The 25222-nt window shown below is 47.5% G+C and overlaps 3 protein-coding genes and 1 pseudogene across 6 annotated transcripts; 1 reads left to right on the top strand and 3 right to left on the bottom strand.

The window, feature by feature from the left end:
- Positions 1-12156: 12156 nt before the first annotated feature.
- LOC147963159 (uncharacterized) lies at positions 12157-14307 on the top strand. Its single transcript, XM_087527825.1, has 2 exons — positions 12157-13534; positions 13715-14307. The coding sequence occupies exons 1-2, from the start codon at positions 12392-12394 to the stop codon at positions 14105-14107; spliced, it is 1536 nt and encodes a 511-aa protein (XP_087383951.1). The 5' UTR covers positions 12157-12391; the 3' UTR covers positions 14108-14307.
- On the bottom strand, positions 14251-14743 carry LOC147963158 (cytochrome P450 714C2 pseudogene; annotated as a pseudogene).
- On the bottom strand, positions 14466-17133 carry LOC125531298 (cytochrome P450 709B2-like). 2 transcript variants are annotated; one of them, XM_048695708.2, is made up of 5 exons: positions 16760-17131; positions 16322-16545; positions 15454-15704; positions 14954-15365; positions 14466-14749 (listed from the first exon to the last, which is right to left on the bottom strand). In XM_048695708.2, exons 1-4 carry the CDS (start codon positions 17016-17018, stop codon positions 15209-15211), a joined length of 891 nt encoding a protein of 296 aa, XP_048551665.2. In that variant the 5' UTR covers positions 17019-17131; the 3' UTR covers positions 14466-14749; positions 14954-15208. The 2 variants fall into 2 exon arrangements, with proteins under 2 accessions (XP_048551665.2, XP_087383952.1); XM_087527826.1 differs by having other exon boundaries at positions 14681-14816; positions 16760-17133.
- Positions 17134-20871: 3738 nt separating this feature from the next.
- On the bottom strand, positions 20872-25013 carry LOC147963157 (uncharacterized). Of its 3 annotated transcripts, none has more exons than XR_015609067.1 (7): positions 24621-25013; positions 22078-24523; positions 21812-21986; positions 21699-21719; positions 21549-21615; positions 21330-21434; positions 20872-21152 (listed from the first exon to the last, which is right to left on the bottom strand). XR_015609067.1 is itself a non-coding variant. In XM_087529089.1 (6 exons), the coding sequence occupies exons 2-6, from the start codon at positions 21916-21918 to the stop codon at positions 21009-21011; spliced, it is 375 nt and encodes a 124-aa protein (XP_087385215.1). In that variant the 5' UTR covers positions 21919-21986; positions 22078-22455; the 3' UTR covers positions 20872-21008. The 3 variants fall into 3 exon arrangements, 1 of the variants encoding a protein (XP_087385215.1); XR_015609068.1 differs by having other exon boundaries at positions 21881-21986; XM_087529089.1 differs by lacking the exon at positions 24621-25013 and having other exon boundaries at positions 21881-21986; positions 22078-22455.
- Positions 25014-25222: the final 209 nt, after the last annotated feature.

Genomic DNA, 25222 nt, shown 5'->3' with positions numbered 1-25222 from the left:
CTATCATCCCTAATAAGCCAGGCTATCACAACCACCCTCGTAGAACGAAAGTGGAAGCGTTAGAACAACACGGTTGATGTAGTCGTACGTCTTGACGATCCGACCGATCCAAGTACCGAACGTACGCCACCTCCGAGTTTATCACATGTTCAGCTCGATGACGTCCCGCGAGCTCCAATCTAGCAAAGCTCCACAGGAGAGTTTCGTCAGCACGACGGCGTGGTGACGGCGATGATGATGCTACCGACGCAGGGCTTCGCCTAAGCACCGCTACGATATGATCAAGGTGGATTATGGTGGGGGGGCACCGCACACGGCTAAGGGATCAATGATCAATTGTGTGTCTATGGGGTGCCCCCTACCCCTGTATATAAAGGAGAGGAGGAGGAGAGGGCCGGCCAAGGAGAGAGGCGCGCCCAAGGGGGGCAAATCATACTCCAAGTAGGTTTGCCCCCTCTTTCCTAGTCCTAGTAGGAGAGGGGAAGGAAAGGGAGAGGAGGAGAAGGAAAGAGGGGGCCGCCCCCCTTGCCCTAAACCAATTCGGTTTGGGCCTTGGGGGGCGCGCCCCATACTCCCCTTGCTGCCCTCTATTTCCACTAAGGCCCATGTAGGCCCATTATGCTCCCCGGGGGGGGGGGGGGGGTCCGGTACTCCGATATATGTTCGAAACCTTCCGGAACCTTACCGGTGTCCGAACATAGTCGTCCAATACATCGATCTTTACGTCTCGACCATTTCGAGAGTCCTCGTCATGTCCGTGATCACATCCGGGACCCCGAACTACCTTCGGTACATCAAAACACAAAACTCATAATACCTATCATCACCGAACTTTAAGCGTGCTGACCCTACGGGTTCGAGAACTATGCAGACTTGACCGAGACACATCTCCGGTCAATAACCAATAGCGGAACCTGGATGCTCATATTGGCTCCCACATATTCTACGAAGATCTTTATCGGTCAAACCGCATAACAACATACGTTGTTCCCTTTGTCATCGGTATGTTACTTGCCCGAGATTCGATCGTCGGTATCTCAATACCTAGCTCAATCTCGTTACCGGCAAGTCTCTTTACTCGTTACGTAATGCATCATCCCGCAACTAACTCATTAGTCACATTGCTTGCAAGGCTTATAGTGATGTGCATTACCGAGAGGGGCCAGAGATACCTCTTCGACAATCGGAGTGACAAATCCTAATCTCGAAATACACCAACTCAACAAGTACCTTCGGAGACACTTATAGAGAGCATCTTTATAATCACCCAGTTATGTTGTGACGTTTGGTAGCACACGAAGTGTTCCTCCGGTAAACGGGAGTTGCATAATCTCATAGTTATAGGAACATGTATAAGTCGTGAAGAAAGCAATAGCAACATAATAAACGATCAAGTGCTAAGCTAACGGAATGGGTCAAGTCAATCACATCATTCTCCTAATGATGTGATCCCATTAATCAAATGACAACTCATGTCTATGGCTAGGAAACTTAACCATTTTTTATTCAACGAGCTAGTCAAGTAGAGGCATACTAGTGACACTCTGTTTGTCTATGTATTCACACATGTATTATGTTTCCGGTTAATACAATTCTAGCATGAATGATAAACATTTATCATGAAATAAGGAAATAAACAATAACTTTATCATTGCCTCTAGGGCATATTTCCTTCAATGCCTTCAACAAGGGAACGACACCGAATAGTGCCGCCATCGCCGGCCTCGGCAGCAGCCGTGAGCAGGTCTTCACCTAGATCTGTTCCAATGGCCTCCATCAAGCATCTTGTGCACGGATTGTCCACCACCGCGACCGCCGCGTCGCCCGTCACGAGCACAGCCGCCGACACATCGCCGCACGCGATGCGCATCGGACCGGGACGCCGCCTGCCGCGACCAGGCCCTGACCAGATCTGGGAAGAGGAATCAACCTCCACCGCAACATCTCGCCACGCGCCGGAGCATCCAAACGCCGCCAGCCCCCGGCCAGCGCTCGCCACGGAGCCCCGCACCCCTAAGTCGCCGCACCCGCAAGTCCAGATCGAAACTCCAGCGGCCCTCCTCCAGCTGCTAGATGCTCCCAAGACGAGAGGGAAGAAGAGACCTAGGAGAAACGCCCCGCCGCCGCCGTCACTGGAGCCCGCCTGGGCTTCGCCGGCGGCACCTCAGGCGGCGGCGCGACGAGGGAGGAGAAGGGGAGGGCGGTGGGTGTCGCTGGGAGTCGCCCCCCCCCCTCCCCCGTGTTGCCGGAGGAGGGTAACGCGGAAATACTGTATTACTCCAAGTGTACGTCATGTAATGTACGTATACGTTTCATGGTTCAACGTAGCCCATACATATATGCAGTTCTAATTCATCGGGTCAGAGTCAAATACGTATATCGTGGAGATAACTATGTCCGTCCGAGGCAAGTAGGGGTGCAGAGCGGCGCCCGAACCCGGCCCGCGCGGGGAAGGAATGGCCCGCCACCGCCAGCGCCGCGCGGGCAGGGCCCGGCGGACCAAGCCGGCGGCGAAGCTCCATTGCAGCTCCGACGAAGCTCCAATGCAGCCAGCAAAGCTCCATCGCAACTTCGGCGAGGCTACATTGCAGCGCCAGCTATGCTTCCAACGGACCGGCGTTGCTCCGATCCAGCTTCAAGACAACATCGCCGGAGTTATAGTGCCCCTGTCGGGCTCTCGCCGCGGTCACCGCCGCCGCGCCGACGACGCTCCGTTGCACCACTGGACAATATCGACAGAGCTTCATTGCAACACCGGCGCCCCCTCCCCCCCCCCCCTCTCCGTGAAGCTCCATAGGCGGCGACGGGTGCTGCGATGCCGCATGGCGGCCATGGCGGAAGCTCCGACGCAGTGCGTGGTGACGATGACAGAAGCTAATGAAGGAAATATGCCCTAGAGGCAAAAATAAAGTTATTATTTATTTCCTTATATCATGATAAAAGTTTATTATTCATGCTAGAATTGTATTAACCGGAAACATAATACATGTGTGAATACATAGACAAACAGAGTGTCACTAGTATGCCTCTACTTGACTAGCTCGTTAATCAAAGATGGTTATGTTTCCTAACCATGGACAAAGAGTTGTTATTTGATTAACGGGATCACATCATTGGTTGAATGATCTGATTGACATGACCCATTCCATTAGCTTAGCACCCGATCGTTTAGTATGTTGCTATTGCTTTCTTCATGACTTATACATGTTCCTATGACTATGAGATTATGCAACTCCCGTTTGCCAGAGGAACACTTTGTGTGCTACCAAACGTCACAACGTAACTGGGTGATTATAAAGGAGCTCTACAGGTGTCTCCAAAGGTACATGTTGGGTTGGCGTATTTCGAGATTAGGATTTGTCACTCCGATTGTCGGAGAGGTATCTCTGGGCCCTCTCCGTAATGCACATCACTTAAGCCTTGCAAGCATTGCGACTAATGAGTTAGTTGCGGGATGATGTATTACAGAACGAGTAAAGAGACTTGCCGGTAACGAGATTGAACTAGGTATAGGATACCGACGATTGAATCTCGGGCAAGTAACATACCGATGACAAAGGGAACAACGTATGTTGTTATGCGGTCTGACCGATAAAGATCTTCGTAGAATATGTAGGAGCCAATATGGGCATCCAGGTCCCGCTATTGGTTATTGACCGGAGACGTGTCTCGGTCATGTCTACATTGTTCTCGAACCCGTAGGGTCCGCACGCTTAAGGTTACGATGACAGTTATATTATGAGTTTATGCATTTTGATGTACCGAAGTTTGTTCGGAGTCCCGGATGTGATCACGGACATGACGAGGAGTCTCAAAATGGTCGAGACATAAAGATTGATATATTGGAAGCCTATGTTTGGATATCGGAAGTGTTCCGGGTGAAATCGGGATTTTACCGGAGTACCGGGAGGTTACCGGAACCCCCCGGGAGCTATATGGGCCTTAATGGGCCCTAGTGGAAGAAGAGGAGAGGCAGTCAGGGCTGGGTCGCGCGCCCCTCCCCCCTAGTCCGAATAGGACAAGGAGAGAGGGGGCCAGCGCCCCCCTCCTTCTCTCTCTCTCTCTTTTCCCACCTCGCGGATCCTATTCCAACTAGGATTGTGGGAGAAGTCCTACTCCCGGAGGGAGTAGGACTCCTCCTGGCGCGCCCTATGTGGCCGGTCGGCCTCCCCCTCTTGGTCCTTTATATACGGAGGTAGGGGCACCCCAGAGAGATAGAAGTTGATCCACGTGATCTTACTCTTAGCCGTGTGCGGCGCCCCCAGCCACCATAGTCCTCGATAATATTGTAGCGGTGCTTAGGCGAAGCCCTGCGGCAGTAGTACATCAAGATCGTCACCACGCCGTCGTGCTGACGGAACTCTTCCCCGACACTTTGCTGGATCGGAGTCCCGGGATCGTCATCGAGCTGAACGTGTGCTAGAACTCGGAGGTGCCGTAGTTTCGGTGCTTGATCGGTCGGGCCGTGAAGACGTACGACTACATCAACCAAACGCTTCCGTTGTCGATCTACAAGGTATGTAGATCACACTCTACCCTCGTTGCTATGCATCACCATGATCTTGCGTGTGCGTAGGAAATTTTTTGAAATTACTACGTTCCCCAACAGTGGCATCCGAGCCTAGGTTTTATATGTTGATGTTATATGCACGAGTAGAACACAAGTGAGTTGTGGGCGATATAAGTCATACTGCTTACCAGAATGTCATACTTTGGTTCGGCGGTATTGTTGGACGAAGCGGCCCGGACCGACATTACGCGTACGCTTACGCGAGACCGGTTCTCCCGACGTGCTTTGCACATAGGTGGCTTGCGGGTGACAGTTTCTCCAACTTTAGTTGAACCAAGTGTGTCTACGCCCGGTCCTTGTGAAGGTTAAAACAGCACCAACTTGACAAACTATCGTTGTGGTTTTGATGCGTAGGTAAGATTGGTTCTTGCTTAAGCCCGTAGCAGCCACGTAAAACTTGCAACAACAAAGTAGAGGACGTCTAACTTGTTTTTGCAGGGCATGTTGTGATGTGATATGGTCAAGACATGATGCTAAATTTTATTGTATGAGATGATCATGTTTTATAACTGAGTTATCGGCAACTGGCAGGAGCCATATGGTTGTCGCTTTATTGTATGCAATGCAATCGCGCTGTAATGCTTTACTTTATCACTAAGCGGTAGCTATAGTCGTGGAAGCATAAGATTGGCGAGACGACAACGATGCTACGATGGAGATCAAGGTGTCGCGTCGGTGACGATGGTGATCATGATGATGCTTCGGAGATGGAGATCACAAGCACAAGCTAATGATGGCCATATCATATCACTTATATTGATTGCATGTGATGTTTATCTTTTATGCATCTTATCTTGCTTTGATTGACAGTAGCATTATAAGATGATCTCTCACTAAATTATCAAGAAGTGTTCTCCCTGAGTATGCACCGTTGCGAAAGTTCTTCGTGCTGAGACACCACGTGATGATCGGGTGTGATAGGCTCTACGTTTAAATACAACGGGTGCAAAACAGTTGCACACGCGGAATACTCAGGTTATACTTGACGAGCCAAGCATATACAGATATGGCCTCGGAACACGGAGACCGAAAGGTCGAGCGTGAATCATATAGTAGATATGATCAACATAGTGATGTTCACCAATGAAACTACTCCATCTCACGTGATGATCGGACATGGTTTAGTTGATTTGGATCACGTAAACACTTAGAGGATTAGAGGGATGTCTATCTAAGTGGGAGTTCTTTAAGTAATATGATTAATTGAACCTAAATTTATCATGAACTTAGTACCTGATAGTATCTTGCTTGTTTATGTATGTTTGTAGATAAATGGCCCGTGCTGTTGTTCCGTTGAATTTTAATGCGTTCCTTGAAAAAGCAAAGTTGAAAGATGATGGTAGCAATTACACGGACTGGGTCCGTAACTTGAGGATTATCCTCATTGCTGCACAGAAGAATTACATCCTGGAAGCACCGTTGGGTGCCAGGCCTGCTGCTGGAGCAACACCAGATGTTGTGAACGTCTGGCAGAGCAAAGCTGATGACTACTCGATAGTTCAATTTGCCATGCTTTACGGCTTAGAACCGGGACTTCAACGATGTTTTGAACGTCATGGAGCATATGAGATGTTCGAGGAGTTGAAGTTAATATTTCAAGCAAATGCCCCGATTGAGAGATATGAAGTCTCCAATAAGTTCTATAGCTGCAAGATGGAGGAGAACAGTTCTGTCAGTGAGCATTTACTCAAAATGTCTGGGTATAATAATCACTTGATTCAGATGGGAGTTAATCTTCCAGATGATTGCGTCATTGACAGAATTCTCCAATCACTGCCACCAAGATACAAGAGCTTCGTGATGAACTATAATATGCAAGGGATGAATAAGACTATTCCCGAGCTCTTCGCAATGCTGAAAGCAGCGGAGGTAGAAATCAAGAAGGAGCATCAAGTGTTGATGGTCAACAAGACCACTAGTTTCAAGAAAAAGGGCAAAGGGAAGAAGAAGGGGAACTTCAAGAAGAACAGCAAACAAGTTGCTGCTCAAGAGAAGAAACCCAAGTCTGGACCTAAGCCTGAAACTGAGTGCTTCTACTGCAAGCAGACTGGTCACTGGAAGCGGAACTGCCCCAAGTATTTGGCGGATAAGAAGGATGGCAAGGTGAACAAAGGTATATGTGATATACATGTTATTGATGTGTACCTTACTAATGCTCGCAGTAGCACCTGGGTATTTGATACTGGTTCTGTTGCTAATATTTGCAACTCGAAACCGGGACTAGGGATTAAGCGAAGATTGACTAAGGACGAGGTGACGATGCGCGTGGGAAACGGTTCCAAAGTCGATGTGATCGCGGTCGGCACGCTACCTCTACATCTACCTTCGGGATTAATATTAGACCTAAATAATTGTTATTTGGTGCCAGCGTTGAGCATGAACATTATATCTGGATCTTGTTTGATGCGAGACGGTTATTCATTTAAATCAGAGAATAATGGTTGCTCTATTTATATGAGTAATATCTTTTATGGTCATGCACCCTTAAAGAGTGGTCTATTCTTATTGAATCTCGATAGTAGTAACACACATATTCATAATGTTGAAGCCAAAAGATGCAGAGTTGATAATGATAGTGCAACTTATTTGTGGCACTGCCGTTTAGGTCATATCGGTGTAAAGCGCATGAACAAACTCCATACTGATGGACTTTTGGAACCACTTGATTATGAATCACTTGGTACTTGCGAACTGTGCCTCATGGGCAAGATGACTAAAACACCGTTCTCCGGTACTATGGAGAGAGCAACAGATTTGTTGGAAATCATACATACAGATGTACGTGGTCCGGTGAATATTGAGGCTCGTGGCGGATATCGTTATTTTCTCACCTTCACAGATGATTTAAGCAGATATGGGTATATCTACTTAATGAAACATAAGTCTGAAACGTTTGAAAAGTTCAAAGAATTTCAGAGTGAAGTTGAAAATCATCATAACAAGAAAATAAAGTTTCTACGATATGATCGTGGAGGAGAATATTCGAGTTATGAGTTTGGTGTACATTTGAAACAATGCGGAATAGTTTCGCAACTCACGCCACCCGGAACACCACAGTGTAATGGTGTGTCCGAACGTCGTAATCGTACTTTACTATATATGGTGCGATCTATGATGTCTCTTACTGATTTACCGCTATCGTTTTGGTGTTATGCTTTAGAGACGGCTGCATTCACGTTAAATAAGGCACCATCAAAATTCGTTGAGACGACGCCTTATGAACTATGGTTTGGTAAGAAACCAAAGTTGTCGTTTCTGAAAGTTTGGGGCTGCGATGCTTATGTGAAAAAGCTTCAACCTGATAAGCTCGAACCCAAATCAGAGTAATGTGTCTTCATAGGATATCCAAAGGAGACTATTGGATACACCTTCTATCACAGATCCGAAGGCAAGACTTTTGTTGCTAAGTTCGGAAACTTTCGAGAGAAGGAGTTTCTCTCGAAAGAAGTGAGTGGGAGGAAAGTAGAACTTGACGAGGTAACTGTACCTGCTCCCTTATTGGAAAGTAGTGCATCACAGAAAACTGTTTCTGTGACACCTACACCAATTAGTGAGGAAGCTAATGATAATGATCATGAAACTTCGGAACAAGATACTACTGAACTTCGTAGATCAACCAGAGTGAGATCCGCGCCAGAGTGGTACGGTAATCTAGTTCTGGAAGTCATGCTACTAGATCATGATGAACCTACGAACTATGAAGAAGCGATGGTGAGCCCAGATTCCGCCAGATGGCTTGAAGCCATGAAATCTGAGATGGGATCCATGTATGAGAACAAAGTATGGACTTTGGTTGACTTGCCCGATGATCGGCAAGCAATTGAGAATAAATGGATCTTCAAGAAGAAGACTGACGCCGACGGTAATATTACTGTCTACAAAGCTCGACTTGTCGCAAAAGGGTTTCGGCAAGTTCAAGGGATTGACTATGATGAGACCTTCTCACCCGTAGCGATGCTTAAGTCTGTCCAAATCATGTTAGCAATTGCCGCATTTTATGATTATGAAATTTGGCAGATGGATGTCAAAACTGCATTCCAGAATGGATTTCTGAAAGAAGAGTTGTATATGATGCAACCAGAAGGTTTTGTCGATCCAAAGGGAGCTAACAAAGTGTGCAAGCTCCAGCGATCCATTTATGGACTGGTGCAAGCCTCTCGGAGTTGGAATAAACGCTTTGATAGTGTGATCAAAGCATTTGGGTTTATACAGACTTTTGGAGAAGCCTGTATTTACAAGAAAGTGAGTGGGAGCTCTATAGCATTTCTGATATTATATGTGGATGACATATTACTGATTGGAAATGATATAGAATTTCTGGATAGCATAAAGGGATACTTGAATAAGAGTTTTTCAATGAAAGACCTCGGTGAAGCTGCTTACATATTAGGCATAAAGATCTATAGAGATAGATCGAGACGTTTAATTGGACTTTCACAAAGCACATACCTTGACAAGATTTTGAAGAAGTTCAAAATGGATCAAGCAAAGAAAGGGTTCTTGCCTGTGTTACAAGGTGTGAAGTTGAATAAGACTCAATGTCCGACCACTACAGAAGATAGAGAGAAGATGAAAGATGTTCCCTATGCTTCAGCCATAGGCTCTATCATGTATGCAATGCTGTGTACCAGACCTGATGTGTGCCTTGCTATAAGTCTAGCAGGGAGGTACCAATGTAATCCAGGAGTGGATCACTGGACAGCGGTCAAGAACATCCTGAAGTACCTGAAAAGGACTAAGGATATGTTTCTCGTATATGGAGGTAACAAAGAGCTCATCGTAAACGGTTACGTTGATGCAAGCTTTGACACTGATCCGGACGATTCTAAATCGCAAACCGGATACGTGTTTACATTAAACGGTGGAGCTGTCAGTTGGTGCATTTCTAAACAAAGCGTCGTGGAGGGATCTACGTGTGAAGCGGAATACATAGCTGCTTCAGAAGCAGCAAATGAAGGAGTCTGGATGAAGGAGTTCATATCCGATCTAGGTGTCATACCTAGTGCATCGGGTCCAATGAAAATCTTTTGTGACAATACTGGTGCAATTGCCTTGGTGAAGGAATCCAGATTTCACAAGAGAACCAAGCACATCAAGAGACGCTTCAATTCCATCCGGGATCTAGTCCATGTGGGAGACATAGAGATTTGCAAGATACATACGGATCTGAATGTTGCAGACCCATTGAGTAAGCCTCTTCCACGAGCAAAACATGATCAACACCAAGGCTTAAGTGTTAGAATCATTACTGTGTAATCTAGATTATTGACTCTAGTGCAAGTGGGAGACTGAAGGAAATATGCCCTAGAGGCAATAATAAAGTAATTATTTATTTCCTTATATCATGATAAAAGTTTATTATTCATGCTAGAATTGTACTAACCGGAAACATAATACATGTGTGAATACATAGACAAACAGAGTGTCACTAGTATGCCTCTATTTGACTAGCTCGTTAATCAAAGATGGTTATGTTTCCTAACCATGGACAAAGAGTTGTTATTTGATTAACGGGATCACATCATTGGTTGAATGATCTGATTGACATGACCCATTCCATTAGCTTAGCACCCGATCGTTTAGTATGTTGCTATTGCTTTCTTCATGACTTATACATGTTCCTATGACTATGAGATTATGCAACTCCCGTTTGCCAGAGGAACACTTTGTGTGCTACCAAACGTCACAACGTAACTGGGTGATTATAAAGGAGCTCTACAGGTGTCTCCAAAGGTACATGTTGGGTTGGCGTATTTCGAGATTAGGATTTGTCACTCCGATTGTCGGAGAGGTATCTCTGGGCCCTCTCGGTAATGCACATCACTTAAGCCTTGCAAGCATTGCGACTAATGGGTTAGTTGCGGGATGATGTATTACAGAATGAGTAAAGAGACTTGCCGATAACGAGATTGAACTAGGTATAGGATACCGACGATCGAATCTCGGGCAAGTAACATACCGATGACAAAGGGAACAACGTATGTTGTTATGCGGTCTGACCGATAAAGATCTTCGTAGAATATGTAGGAGCCAATATGGGCATCCAGGTCCCGCTATTGGTTATTGACCGGAGACGTGTCTCGGTCATGTCTACATTGTTCTCGAACCCGTAGGGTCCGCATGCTTAAGGTTATGATGACAGTTATATTATGAGTTTATGCATTTTGATGTACCGAAGTTTGTTCGGAGTCCCGGATGTGATCACGGACATGACGAGGAGTCTCGAAATGGTCGAGACATAAAGATTGATATATTGGAAGCCTATGTTTGGATATCGGAAGTGTTCCGGGTGAAATCGGGATTTTACCGGAGTACCGAGAGGTTACCGGAACCCCCCGGGAGCTATATGGGCCTTAATGGGCCCTAGTGAAGAGGAGAGGCAGCCAGGGCTGGGCCGCGCGCCCCTCCCCCCTAGTCCGAATAGGACAAGGAGAGAGGGGGCCGGCGCCCCCCTCCTTCTCTCTCTCTCTTTTCCCACCTCGCGAATCCTATTCCAACTAGGATTGGGGGAGAAGTCCTACTCCCGGAGGGAGTAGGACTCCTCCTGGCGCGCCCTATGTGGCCGGCCGGCCTCCCCCTCTTGGTCCTTTATATACGGAGGCAGGGGCACCCCAGAGAGATAGAAGTTGATCCACGTGGTCTTACTCTTAGCCGTGTGCGGCGCCCCCAGCCACCATAGTCCTCGATAATATTGTAGTGGTGCTTAGGCGAAGCCCTGCGGCAGTAGTACATCAAGATCGTCACCACGCCGTCGTGCTGACGGAACTCTTCCCCGACACTTTGCTGGATCGGAGTCCAGGGATCGTCATCGAGCTGAACGTGTGCTAGAACTCGGAGGTGCCGTAGTTTCGATGCTTGATCGGTCGGGCCGTGAAGACGTATGACTACATCAACCAAACGCTTCCGTTGTCGATCTACAAGGTATGTAGATCACACTCTCCCCTCGTTGCTATGCATCACCATGATCTTGCGTGTGCGTAGGAAACTTTTTGAAATTACTACGTTCCCCAACAGCTAAGATGCAGCGCCTGCGGCCATGGCAGATGCTGCGATACATCGTTGCCGGCGACGAGCGCTCCATTGCAGCTCCGATGCCGGTGACTTGTAGCACTATTAGCGTTGCCTCGAGGTTGCACCGCAGAGTTGTGCATGGATGAGTTGCTGCGTCGCCGCACCAATGGTCGTCGTCGAGCGTCGCATCACATCACCGGCAATGCCGGCGAGCGACCGCCTCCCCCATGCGTGTGTGTCGCCTCCATGGAGTTGCAGCACGTGGCGGTGCCACGCGGGGCTCCACCATCCTTCATTATGCCACGGGATGCAGTAGGGTGGTTGGTGCCGTCGCTCCTTCTAGTTCGCTTCCATGGACTTGTTGGTTTTGCGTCGCCATGGAAGCCTCTCTACAAACATAAGATGGGAAATAAAGGGTGGAGGAGAGACGACGCGAAGGGATAAGGCTGCAGCTGGGAAAGCGGTGGATGGGTCCGCATGACACGTGTCCATCAATGTGCACGGTTTATCTTTCTCTGTTATCGTCTAGTGGATTCTAAATGTTTTTCTAATATTATTGATAGACTCCTCGTAAAAAAATCACTCATAGACAAGAGTCCGTTCATATATAACTCAAAATTGCATATAGTCCAATATTTATCTCGAAATAACGTGTGTTTCTATAACTCCATATACGTGCATACATTCAATATTTGAGAACATACTTGAATAAGTTAGGAACTCGTGACAGGCATATATAGTATGTATCCAGCAGCAAACCAACGAACGCCCTAGATTGATCGACTCCATCTCCACCATCCAGCAGCCGCCATGGACCAGACGCGGTGGGCGGACCTCCTGCCGGACTTGCTGTGCGAGATCGCCGCATGGCTGGACGACGTCGCGGACTTCGTCCGCTTCCATGCCGTCTGCAAGCCATGGCGTGCCTCACGCGACGAGGTGCGGCCGCCGTTGTTCCTGCCTTGGCTCCTCGCGGCGGACGGCAAAGATTCGGCCGCCCTCCGATTCAGATGCATCTTCTCCAAGTCCAGCTATCGGTCCATGCTGCCGTCCACGCCACCGAGGTACCGGGTGTGCAGCGCCACCGCCATCAGATACCTCACCATTGAACATCCCCGCCATTGTCTCTACGATCTTCTCACCCGAGAAACCGCCCATAACATGCCTCGTCTCCCGTACAACGTCCGCAGTCAGTGGGACAAGAATAATCCCCAGGGAATTATCTACGGCGATGGCACGATCCTGCTCTACAGCAGCAGCATCACCAACGTCAGCTATGATCATTCCATCAGGGCCATGTTCACGGCGGCTCTCCTGCACCCTGGGGACTCAAAGTGGACTCTCATCGACAGGACTTTTGATGACGTCAAACACTTGGAGTGCCATGCTGCGTACCACGGAGGCAGGATCCTGGTCACTATGGTAACCGGTAGTATCTTGCAGGTCATCACGCCAGAAGCCGCTGCCACCGGTGACTTGTTGGTCCCTGGCGAATACGAGTGCAAGGACTGCTACGTCTTTGAGTCCCATGGCGAGCTGTTATGGGCATCGGTTCGCACCTCCTACAGTGTTTCCTGCAAAGAAGGTACCCGCAACGTTGATGCCCTATGGGTGTTGGTGCATAAGCTAGAGGAGGAGGACGCGGGGGCGCAAGGGAAGAAGATGCGGTGGGTGAGAAAAGATAAGTGTAGCCTGGCGGATCGTGTGTTGTTTCTTGGGTCGCCCAATAGCTTCGCCATAGACGCCTCGTGGCTGGGCAGCCATGGTGGCTGCGCCTACTTCGTCTACGACAACAGTAAGGGCCAATGTAAGGCCTTCCCGCCTGGACATTGTGGCGTTTTCAGGTACAACTTCCTCAATGCCAAGACTGATTTCGTAGAGCGGCTACCTCCAGGATGGGATGACGAGAGGTGCACGTGGCTCGTCCCGCAACCCGCTATTGCTCCAATTCAGGTATATACACTAGTAAAAGAGTTCAAATTGATGTTTTTGATAATAGAATATTTCATTAATTTTGTGGTCGCATCCATATCAAGTTAATACAGCTGTACCTGTAAGAGTTTAACCCATGAACATATAAGCACCATTAACTGAAAAGGTGCTAAAAATTTATCTTCGATTTTGTTTGGTCAGGAAATCACTAAGAGGTGCAAGGCTCTAGAAGTGAAGCACAAGCAGCAGAAGACAGCTCCAGTAACTAGCCTACCAAGCATTATTCACATCTCGAAACATTACGAGCCTTGTTTCAGGGTGATGGTGCGTAATTTGCCTCTCACGGTGAATGGCTCCCAGCTGGAACTTTTTTTCGGCAAGCATGGCGAAGTGACTAGCGCCGAGGTACTCTACCGCAAAGATACCAAGTGCTCCCAGGGTGTCGGTTTTGTAACCATGTCGACGGTGTATGCTCATCCACAAGATGCCATAGATGCTTTTGGCAAAATGATTTTGGATGGATGCAGTCTCGAGGTTACGCTGGTCAAGCAGGGACAGCCACGGTACCACCAACGACATCGTCTTCCATCTTAACATCACAACTACATGTACCTTGAGCATCTTGCTTGTATTTGTATCCAAGAAGATTCGTCTATTACTCCAAGTTGATATGATCTCTGCATGCATAATTGGTTGCATCTCCAAATCGATTATGTAGAATGCCGTACCACAAGCAAGACACTGAAATTATAATGAATTTACTCTCATGCGTTACAATGAGTTTAATTAGCAAACTTTCTCACCCATCTATAGTAGATTCCTCAAAATGAGAGGCATCCCAAGCCTGGGTGTCAAAGACAGAAGATACTTTGGCTTGTGAACATATGCCGGGGAGAGGGATATGGAGAACTTGCTGAGGATCATTGCCATGACAACCTGCACTTGCACGATGCCAAAGTTCTGACCAGTACACACTCTCGGGCCTAGAGAGAAAGTCAAGAGCGCCTTGGAGTCTTTGGCAGCCTTTGTGACGCCCTGCTCGAACCTCATGGGGTTGAACTCGTTGGCGTCGGGGCCCCAAACTTCCTTGTCTCGGTGTAGCATGCCAATGGGGATTGATATGATTGTTCCCTGGGGTACTTTGATGCCTCCGAGGACGGTGTCGGAGGCAGCTTTCCGCTGTATGTACACAACTGGAGGGTAGAGACGCGATGTCTCGAGCAATGCCATGTGTAGCTGCATAAGTTTAAAGTCACAGTGCATGCTCACAACACATTAGTTATTCCCTCTTTGCAAAATTACACTACATACAAAAAATCTCAACAGTTAAATTTTGTAAACTTTGACCAACTTTATAGAAACAATATGAGCATTTATGATACCGAATACATTCGTACGAAAATATAGGAAAAATGATATTGACAGTTGAAATGTACGCACCAGCTTCAGTTTGGCGAGAACATCCGCGTTGGGTACCACATCGTCGCTGTCCCCGCCGGGGAACTCCCGGAGGACCTCTTCCCTGACCTTGTCCTGCCACTGGGGGTGCACGGCAAGCAGGAACATGGCCCAGACGAGGAGGGTGGCCGTGGTTTCCTGCCCTGCGGCGAAGAAGGTTTTGCACTCATCAATCACCTCGTCAGTTGTCAGCGTATCGCCGCCCCTCACTTGCCGGTGCGGTGTCCACGCCTCTAACTACAGCCCGAGCAGGTCGTCCCCGCTGCCGCCGGTGTCTCCTCGACCATATTTGGCTCCATCTGCGGCCAGCCGTGCCTGCATGATCGACATGATCTTGCTTCTCAGCTGTTTGTTCAGGCGTCGAACGTGCGAGTTACGCCGAGTCGGCAGATACCTGAATTGAACGGCATAAGATTAACATGGTTAATGTCATGAGCTTGGATTCAGAACTGGTCTGTAAGCAAATACTACTATTACTCTACCAGAGTATTGGAGCATCGAGCATGGCCGCAGTGGCGATCTTTTGCATCTCCCGCATCAAGACGATGACCTCCTCGACATCCCGGTGGGTAGTGCCGAAGGCGACGCGGCTGTTGATCTTGGCAGTCAGGTCGTTGAAGGCGTGGATCATGTCTATCTCAGCTGCTTTTTTGTCGCTGTTGCTTTGGTGTATCTGCTCGCCCCATTGCTGTATCATCTGCCTTGTGACCTCTGCCGTCACCGCTGACATGCTCTACACACGGGTTAAATCATTAGCCCATGTGTAGTGTTAGAAGTTACAACACTAATAATGCTCACACCTCACGTGCATTTATAGGAGAAATCTATAAATGCAAGTATAATTAAGACTAATCTAATAGCCAACCTTGTGATCAACCTTAGGCCCTGTTTGGTTTCAAATAAGTCATCAACTTATAAGTCGAAAAGTGCAAAAAGTGACTTATTTTGCCAAACAGACCTAACTTATAAGTCACCCCAACTTATAAGTCATAAGTTGCTTGACCCCAACTTAAAACTTATAAGTCACCCCCTTTTGCATGGGTCCCACCACCTTTACATTAAAAAACAAGATGGGAAGGTGTGCTCAGGTAACTTATAAGTCAGGTGACAAACAAACAGGCATGACTTATAAGTCACTGGTTTTAAGTCACCTAACTTATAAGTCAGGTGACTTATTGGAACCAAACAGGCCCTTAATGTTATTGAATAATTATCATCTTTTCCGTGCATTTAATGTAATTTTTGTTACTTTTTGTGTTCTTTGTTTTGCCATGATGTCTGATTAATGGATCATAAGTTTTTCCCAAAAAAATAGCTATCGCCTGACTATACTATTGACCATGCTCTAACCTTGATCTTCTCATAGTTGAAAGCAGGAAGGACTACTTTCCGGTGCCGCTTCCAATCGTCACCATTTATCAATATGACGCCGTTGCCGAAGAGGGATTTGAGCACGGGGATCATGAAGTCCTTCTGATACAGACCCGTCCTGTCTGTGAGCACTTGCTTTATCAGCTGCAGGTCGATAGAGAAGATGGCGGGGATCGGCCCGATCCAGAACAGGAACGTTTTGCCTGAACGAACAAAAAAAAGTTATGAATACTATATCCGAGAATTAATTAAATATGATTAAGGATAATGTTGCAACTAGATATGCAACGACCAACCATCTCAATCCTAGCTTGTAGGATCATATTATATCGAAAGGAAGATTCAGTTCCTCGAGGAGTTTGGGAATAGGTAGCTATCAGTTTAATCTAAAGAAGCCATTTACCGTTAGTACTTTACCATAATCGGCAACCCATCTGTGGAACTGCGGCAGCAGGATGGGCATGATGTCGTGGCACCCGGCGTCGAGGGGCGGCACGCCTCTCCGGCCAGCGATCAGCAGCCGCTTCGCCTCCGGCAAGGACCCGGCCAGGAACGTGTAGGGCGGCCCTCGGATCCCCTGCCTCGCGAACGACCGCGCCACGGCGCGCGGCCGCCACACGAGACGCCACAGCGCGAGCAGCAGGGCAAGGAGGGCGGCAAGCTGCAGGGCCGCCATGCCACAAGAGACTGGTAAGGCGTGTGATCAAAGGTTCTATCTCACTGAAACCCAACCGTGCGGCCAGCATGCGGTTGGCAGCATCGGTGCCATGCCTTTATCAGAGAAGGTCGAGCCGAGTTGGTCAGCTGGCGTAATCCTAGACGAAACGGCATTCCAAGAAAGTCCAAACGGATGGCACCTCACACGTACGCAACAGAATTTAGGATGCGGACAATTTGCACCATTCCAAGATAGGGGCTGTGCGTCCGTCCACTTGCCTACTCTAGGTGTGAGGCCATGGTCACCTCCAACACTATTCGGTTGGTGGCTAACTCTCATCATTTCTGACCCGTGATTTGCTTGGCGATACAAATTGATGTATTTACAAAATTCTACATAGTGTGATACGCAATGAACTCTTATCCTTTCTTTATTAGCTCTACTAGAGTGCGATACGCAATGAACTTTATGTATACATAGTGTACGTATCTACCAAACACACCAAATCACCAGCACGCGGTTCCTTGCTTCCATTTCTCTCTACCACATTTCATTATGTATGCATGTGAGTTAATAACAAAAATGCTGATGTCAGCAAAATTCCATCTTAGTTTGTAAATGTGTTTTAGCGCTCTCAAGCGACAAACCTTATTTATCTATTTTAGCCAACATATACGAGTTATTCACAAGTAGTACTCGAGTCCAACACTAGTCTCACAACAGTTACTCATGTTTGTATATAACTCCTATGTTGATGACTCTGACCTAGATATGTGGATAACTACAATTGTGTCAGGTTGGTAATTGTAGCACGGGTAGCTAGATAATTACATAGTTGACATGTTGGTAACTATAATATGTGCAATAGAAGCGGGTAACTACATAAATTGACACACTGGTCTCTCTAACTGGGATGATGGATAATTGTAATAGTGATATGATAATAACTGTACTATGGACAATTGGATGACTATATCATTGTCATGGTGGCAAATGTAACTTGAACTACCCGGTAAGTACATGACAAACACAAAGAATTTATTTTCGAATTCAGAAGTTACCAGCCACTAATATGTTAGTTAAGGGTCTATTCGCAAAGTATTGCTTGTCGACTTATTTTAGAGCTCAGAAAGTTACCGGCCGGCTATATATTTGTTACCGGATTTTTCTCAGATAGTGAGCAACTTCAACACTAGATCTTCTCTTTGATATGTTTTTGATGACTTCTTTTCCTAACTCATAAAGTTACCCAGAAAATTTCCCGTGAACAGAATAGGGTAGCAGATTGTTTGGCTAGTTATAGTCGATATGAATGTACTATTGTTGTATGGCTACACCGTGGTCCTCCGTGTATTGAGGCACTACTGCCACTGGACTGTAACCCTATCATTATGGAATAAAACTCCTATTTGCCCCGCAAAAAAAAACTCATAAAGTTACCCGGCAATAAGAGTTGCTATGGATCTCAGTAGTTGGATGATGGGAATGGGGGGATCCTAGAGAGGGGAAGTGCAGGGTGAGATAGGGCTTTAGTGATCCTTTACAGGGGTGAAATATACGAAGCAACCGGCAGGTTGCGTGTCGAATTGATGGGACAAAGGAGAAGGAAATAAAACTGAGCAATCCTCGGGCCGGGCTGGTTTCTGGTTGGGCTTGCCACACCGCAATCATCAAAAGGTCAGCCTGAGCCTGGCCTGAAGCTCCAAAATTCACCAGTACGCAATCCCAACCCTAGCCCGATATATAAACCCGAGGCCCGGCCCAAAGCCCAGGCACGTTTCTTCCCACAAATCAAAATATACTATCAAGCATCGAGATCTAACTAATTCTAAAGTTCCAAACTCCAACTAATCATCCACAAATCTAACTAATCATAGCTGTTAATCCCAACTAATCAGCCACACACAAAAACGTGGAGAATAGGAAACCCCATGCGCATACACGCACACTGAGAAAATCAGTCAGAGCAAGTTTTGGAGTGCTAATCCAACACGTGCATGTAGAAGTTGGCTGAGCGCACGAGAACAAAGAGCAGCACAAATTCCCTGCAAAATCCTTGATGCTAAATGCCTTGAAGAGACAGGGCTGTTGTGGTAAGAAGAATCAGATGGCCTCATGGCCTTAGTGAGAAGACTAGCTAGCCATACGGAAAAATCAGATGCTTAAATCAGAAGACACAAAGAGATATCTTCAGTGGGATCGTGCACAGCCACTCAGGAGGTACTGCTGGTGATTGCTAGGTCAGCGTCAAGTGGTACACATTTTTGGGCTAACTGCCAATCAGAGAGTGCTAACTGCTAATCATACAATAAAGACATGAGAAGCTGGCCCTACAACAATAATGTGCATTCTTACAAGCTTGCAACAATCATGTTCAAAACCTTTCGTTTGCGCGCAGAGTCGGAGGGTCGCAAGACGACGGCAGAGAGCAGCACACGTTGATGTCGATCTTTGGGAGTATTCTCTCTAGATGAAACAACCTGATGGCCACGGCTCGTGTGACGGCTACAGCTGCTCTGCTCGTGCTGTCATGTGCTAGTGCATGCAAGAAACCTTGTGGTCTATCTCTGCAAAAATGGCCATCATTTGAAAGCAACGGAGCAGAGTTCGATGCTGATTGGTTGAAAGAAACAGTGCGAGTGATTTCTCAAAGAACGACGTAACCACAGTTGACTACTTGGTCGCTTACACGTTAAGGTCTCTTTGGGTCATAGAGGAATAGGAAAATCATGGAAGTGAGATAAACAGGTATCTTAATTCCTATAGGAAAATAAATGTCATTTGATGTATAGGATAGAAATTTTTTTCATCTAGACTAATGTTTTTTTATTTGAAATGTGAAGGATTAATTTCTATCCTAAATAAAAATAGGAATCCATTCGTACAGACCATAGAGTTATAAAGAAAAGATTTCTTTGAAAATCCCAATACTATTCCTATAAACTTCCTGGTCCAGAGATCATGGAGCATTTTATCTAGTTGTAGACAGAAAAACTCATCGCCCTACCCCCGCGTCGCCTACCTAGGGCGTCATGGGGGCGTACAGCCGCCGCCGCCCTTGGTTTGGCCTGTAGCCATCTTTCCCTCGCCGCTGCCAGTGACAGCGCCGCCGGGCTAAGCCCTGGCGGTGTTAGGCGGCCGGGGGGGGGGGGGGGGGGGCTCTTCTGCAGTTACTCTTCTTTCCTTCACGCTCGTCCCATCGCCGCCATCGCCCGACCCTACCGTGACGACGCACGAGCTCTCCGGCACTGTCCCGGCCCTCTTCTTCACGGATCCAACGGGTGGCAGCCAAGATACCTTGGCGCAGCGCTCAGCGGGGCCTCATGCATCCCTTGTTGGGGTCCTCTTGCCCTGCTTGTGATCCAGATCTACCACCAGCGGGCTGGGCTCCTCCACACCCTGGAGCGTGGTGGCCGGCATGAGGTGGGATGCGTCCTCGCTACTGGAGTTGGGCGCTGTCCATCTGGATTCACTGGTAGAAAAAGGGCCTATAGTCCCGGTTCGTAAGGGCCTTTAGTCCCGGTTCCTGAACCGGGACTAAAGCGTCGGTACTAATGCCCCGACCCTTTAGTCCCGGTTCAATCCAGAACCGGGACTGATGGGCCTCCACGTGGGCAGTGCGCAGAGCCCAGGCAAGAGACCCTTTGGTCCCGGTTGGTGGCACCAACCGGGACCAATAGGCATCCACGCGTCGGCATTTCTGTGGCTGTGGTTTTTGTTTTTTTTTAAAGGGGGGGTTAGGGGTTTGGGGGGGTTAATTTAGGTGTTTCATATATTGTGTTAGCTAGCTATAATTAATAGAGAGAAGTGTCCTCTCTTACGTCCGTGCTTGGTCGACGCTACGTACTATACATACGTATACGAAGGAAACAGAAGATCGTCATGAACATATATGCATACAGAGAGAAGTGATATCGACCACCTCTCCTTCTCCGAGAGATTGGTCGAACAACAAGTTCTTGTATATCTATCCGACACTACCGGCTACATATATACAATAATTATCTCTTACAAATATAACCATACGGACTCATGGTCCACATAGTATTCTCCGTCTTCAGCGATCACTTGGTCAAGAAAGAATGCCGCCAATTCCTCTTGAATTGCTCGAATGCGAGCTGGTGCTAGGAGTTCATCCCGCTTCCGAAACATCTAATTTGAAGAAGGGGGTCAATACATACATACATATATATATATATATATATATATATATATATATATATATATATATATATATATATATATATATATATATATATATATGAATGAATGAAACTCAATACAAATGATGGTAATAAAATAAAATTGTGAATGTTGTTATTTACGTACTTCATATTGTTCGTCAGAGTACCCGCCCCGCTCACAGGTCGTGTGGCGGATGGACTCGCAGATGTAGTATCCACAGAAATCATTCCCTTTTTCCTGCCACAACCACTTTACAAGAAATAGAGGTCAATCAAAATGATAAGCAAGAATGCTAAATGGTATTGATGAAACTAGCGCTTGAATCACTAGGAGATGCGCGGAACATGCTACTATAGTACTTACTTTCGGGTGTCTAAATTCCAGCTCCTTCGGCAGTCCCGGAACTTTTCTGGTGAATTTTCTCCAAACCCTGCCGGACAAAGAAAACAATTACTTGATATCAGGAAATGAACAAAGTTGCTGATATGGTGGATAATGATCGATTTAACTTACTTCTTGAGAATATAGTGGTACCTGCGCACACATGCATAACTCATCAATTACATTACTATAACCTGGACTAATATATAAGGGAAATCGAATATGCACAAGACAGTAACACTCACTTGAAGTTCTAAGGAAAGAGTATTATATCTTTGTTTTCATTTTTTTTTGAATGATCGTAGCAAGTTGACCTCGGTATCTCCGGGACGATGTTCAACCTCAGTTGCATCTATGAGATATGTGTTAACGAACCCAATATCACCGATTTGTCTTTTCTTCAATTCGGCGATCTTCATTCTGCATAATATAGTGAGGATAATTATAAATACATGCAATGAAAGAGATGAGCTATATAGAGAGACTTAATGACATAAGTAGTAGTACTTACAGACAGTAGCAGGTGATCGTTGTTTTATCGAGGGCCAATTGATTGAAAAACTGATAGAACTCCTCAAATGGAATAGGCAACAGTTCAATTCCAACGAGGTCATGCTCCGGTTTAACTCTCGCATACAAAGTACTCCTCCCCCCAGACTCTCTGCAGATTTTCAAGTACCAATCATGTAATCTTCGCATCATCGTTGTTAAAGATTTCTCATCTTTGACGAGAGGCTTCCCGTACTCGTATCTGTGTATCTGCACCTCCATGGGATCATAGTGTACATCGTCGGGCAGGTAATCGTCAACATTGCCATAACCGGGCACCATCCTCGGATCGACGACGTCGCTAGGCACCTTGAGGGGGGGGCACGATTGCTTCGCTTATTCGCCGAGCTGGGCAATTTGTTTCCCAGCTGCTCGTCGTTCTTTCAGCCTTTGATCACTGACTGTACTTCCCGACCGCTCCGCTTCGGCCCATGTCTTTGCAATAATGCGCTCATAGTTGCCTTTCGGCAGAGACTTGGGTGGTTTTGCCAGGGTAGCCAGAGTGCGCTTCACTTTCACCGGATCTACCTTCTCCTCCGGAGGTGGATGTCTCTTTGCTTTCAACCCTTGAAACCAGTCATCCACTTCGGTTCGCGCGATCTTCGCGTTCTCCTCCGGGGTCCTCTCGTATGGTAACCTCTCTGGAGTCTTCAGAGAAGGACCGAATCTGTATGTCCTCCCGCCTCTGGTTGTACTGCTAGACGCCGACCGAGCAGACGGAGCGGTTGTCTTCTTTACTTGCTTAAGAGGCGGAGGAGAAGGACTACGACGCGCCGGAGCAGCTAGAGCGGCGGCAGGTCTCTTCCGCCCTTGCTGACGAGGCGGAGAAGGAGGAGGCTGGCTGCTCGGGCGCGTCGGCACAGGCGGAGAAGGAGGCGGAGTGCCGCCACGCGCCGGAGAAGGAGCCGGCCGAGGGCCCTGATCATCACTCGCCGGAGGAGGAGGCGGTGGAGGAGGCGGAGTGCCCTGACTTGCCGGAGGAGGAGGAGGAGGCGGAGGCGTCCAGTTCGGAAGGTTGATGAGCTCCTTCCGCCATAGGCATGGAGTCTTCAGAGCAGACCCCAGCCGAGTCTCCCCTTCACCGGTAGGGTGGTCAAGCTGGAGGTCCTCAAATCCCTCCGTTATTTCATCCACCATCATCCTAGCATATCCTTCCGGAATCGGCCGGCAGTGAAAAGTTGCGCCGGGTTCAGTAGGATAAACAGAGCCAACAGCCGCCTTGACCTTCAAATTCATCCATTGCGTCATAAGGTGGCAATTTTGAGACTCCGTTATAGCATCCACGGGATAGCTGGCAGGAGCCGTCAAGGCATGCTCCGGCTGAAGCAGCTCGGTGGAAGCCACGCTGCTTCTGCGCTGAGATGGCGGGGTAGCTTCGGGGGAAGCTTCGGTAGTACGTTTGCTACGATTTGCTTCTCGTTCCTCTATCGCGTCTACCCTTGCTTGTAGCGCCTGCATTTGGGTCTGCTGCACTTTTTTCCTCCTCTCATGGGATTTGTAACTGCCTGCGTCCGGAAACCCAACCTTCCACGGAATGGAGCCTGGCGTGCCTCGTGTCCGTCCAGGGTGCTCAGGATTCCCAAGGGCCATTGTGAGCTCGTCGTTCTCTCTGTCTGGAAAGAACTTCCCTTGCTGCGCTGCTTCGATATACTGCTTAAGCTTCCTGACTGGTATGTCCATTTGATCGTTCGTCCAAATGCACTTCCCTGTTACAGGGTCCAAGGTTCCGCCAGCCCCGAAGAACCAAGTCCGGCAACGGTCTGGCCAGCTAATTTTCTCTGGTTCGATCCCTTTAGCAACCAGATCATTCTCAGTCTTGGCCCACTTAGGCCGGGCTACGAGGTAGCCACCTGACCCCGTGCGATGGTGAAGCATCTTCTTCGCAGCATTTTGCTTGTTTGTCGCTGACATCTTCTTACTCTTTTCTGATGTCTTATGGGCCACAAATGCGGGCCAGTGATCTCTGATCTTCTCATATCTGCCCTTGAATTCTGGTGTCTCTTTTTTATCGACAAACCTATTCAGCTCTTTCTTCCACCTCCTGAATAGATCTGACATCCTCTTAAGAGCAAAAGACTTGATTAATTGCTCTTTAACTGGCTTCTCCGGATCATCCTCTGGGGGTAGGGTGAAATTTGACTTCAGCTCAGTCCAAAGATCATTTTTCTGCATATCATTGACATAAGACACCTCAGGGTCTTCTGTAGCCGGCTTAAACCATTGCTGGATGCTTATGGGGTCTTGTCCCTAACCAGAACCCCGCACTGAGTAGCAAATGTGCTCTTTGTCCGGAGGGGCTCAATCGGTTGGCCGTCGGGCGCGATTGCTATGATCTCTAACTTTTCATCCGAGCTCAACTTTTTCTTCGGGCCTCGTCTCTTTACCGAAGTTGTGCTCAATCCGGAGGGCTAGAAAAAAGAACAAAGACTTAATTAATATGTGTACATACCAAAACAATGCATGCATCAATCATCTAGTCAGCACAGGCTTAACTAATATATATACCTGGCCGGACTCGGTTCGATCACCGGAGCCGTCATCACGGTCTCCTTCTTGCACCAGCATTGGGTCACCGGAGCCATCCTCATGTTCTTCTTCTTGCACCGGCATTAGGTCACCGTAGCCAGCTTGTTCACCCTCTCCTTCCAGACCATCGGTGTCGTTGAGAAACAACGAGACGGCATCACTTCCTTCTGCGATTATGTCCCTCAACAACGCTTCTTTTGCTTCGTCTCGGGCGGTGTCCATAGTTTCTACAAATATTTACAACATGGCAATTATTATTCAAGCATGACAGATGGATATATTAGTGCCAAACGTAGAACTAGCTACCTAATCATAGCAAGCTATCGGGAGGGGGTATATATCGACAACGACGACACTACATCTATGTCCCTCGACGACCCTCGTTCCCGATAAAAAAAAGAGGAAGAAGAATAAAAAAAAGAGGAGAAGAAAGAATAGAGGAGAAGAACTCCTCTATTCTTTCTTCTCCTCTTTTTTTTTCTTCTTCCTCTTCTTTTTTTATCCTCTTCTTCCTCTCATGTTCGAGAGGATCGCCGAGGGGTCGGGAGGTTGCCTAGTGTCAAAGGATTCAACAAAACCAT

Source organism: Triticum urartu, chromosome 6A, assembly GCF_056163025.1.
Source record: "Triticum urartu cultivar PI428250 chromosome 6A, HENAU_Tu73, whole genome shotgun sequence".
NCBI classification, from domain to species: Eukaryota; Viridiplantae; Streptophyta; class Magnoliopsida; order Poales; family Poaceae; genus Triticum; species Triticum urartu.
The sequence above is the reverse complement of the archived record's forward strand: the minus strand, read 5'-3'. Positions and strand labels throughout refer to the sequence as shown.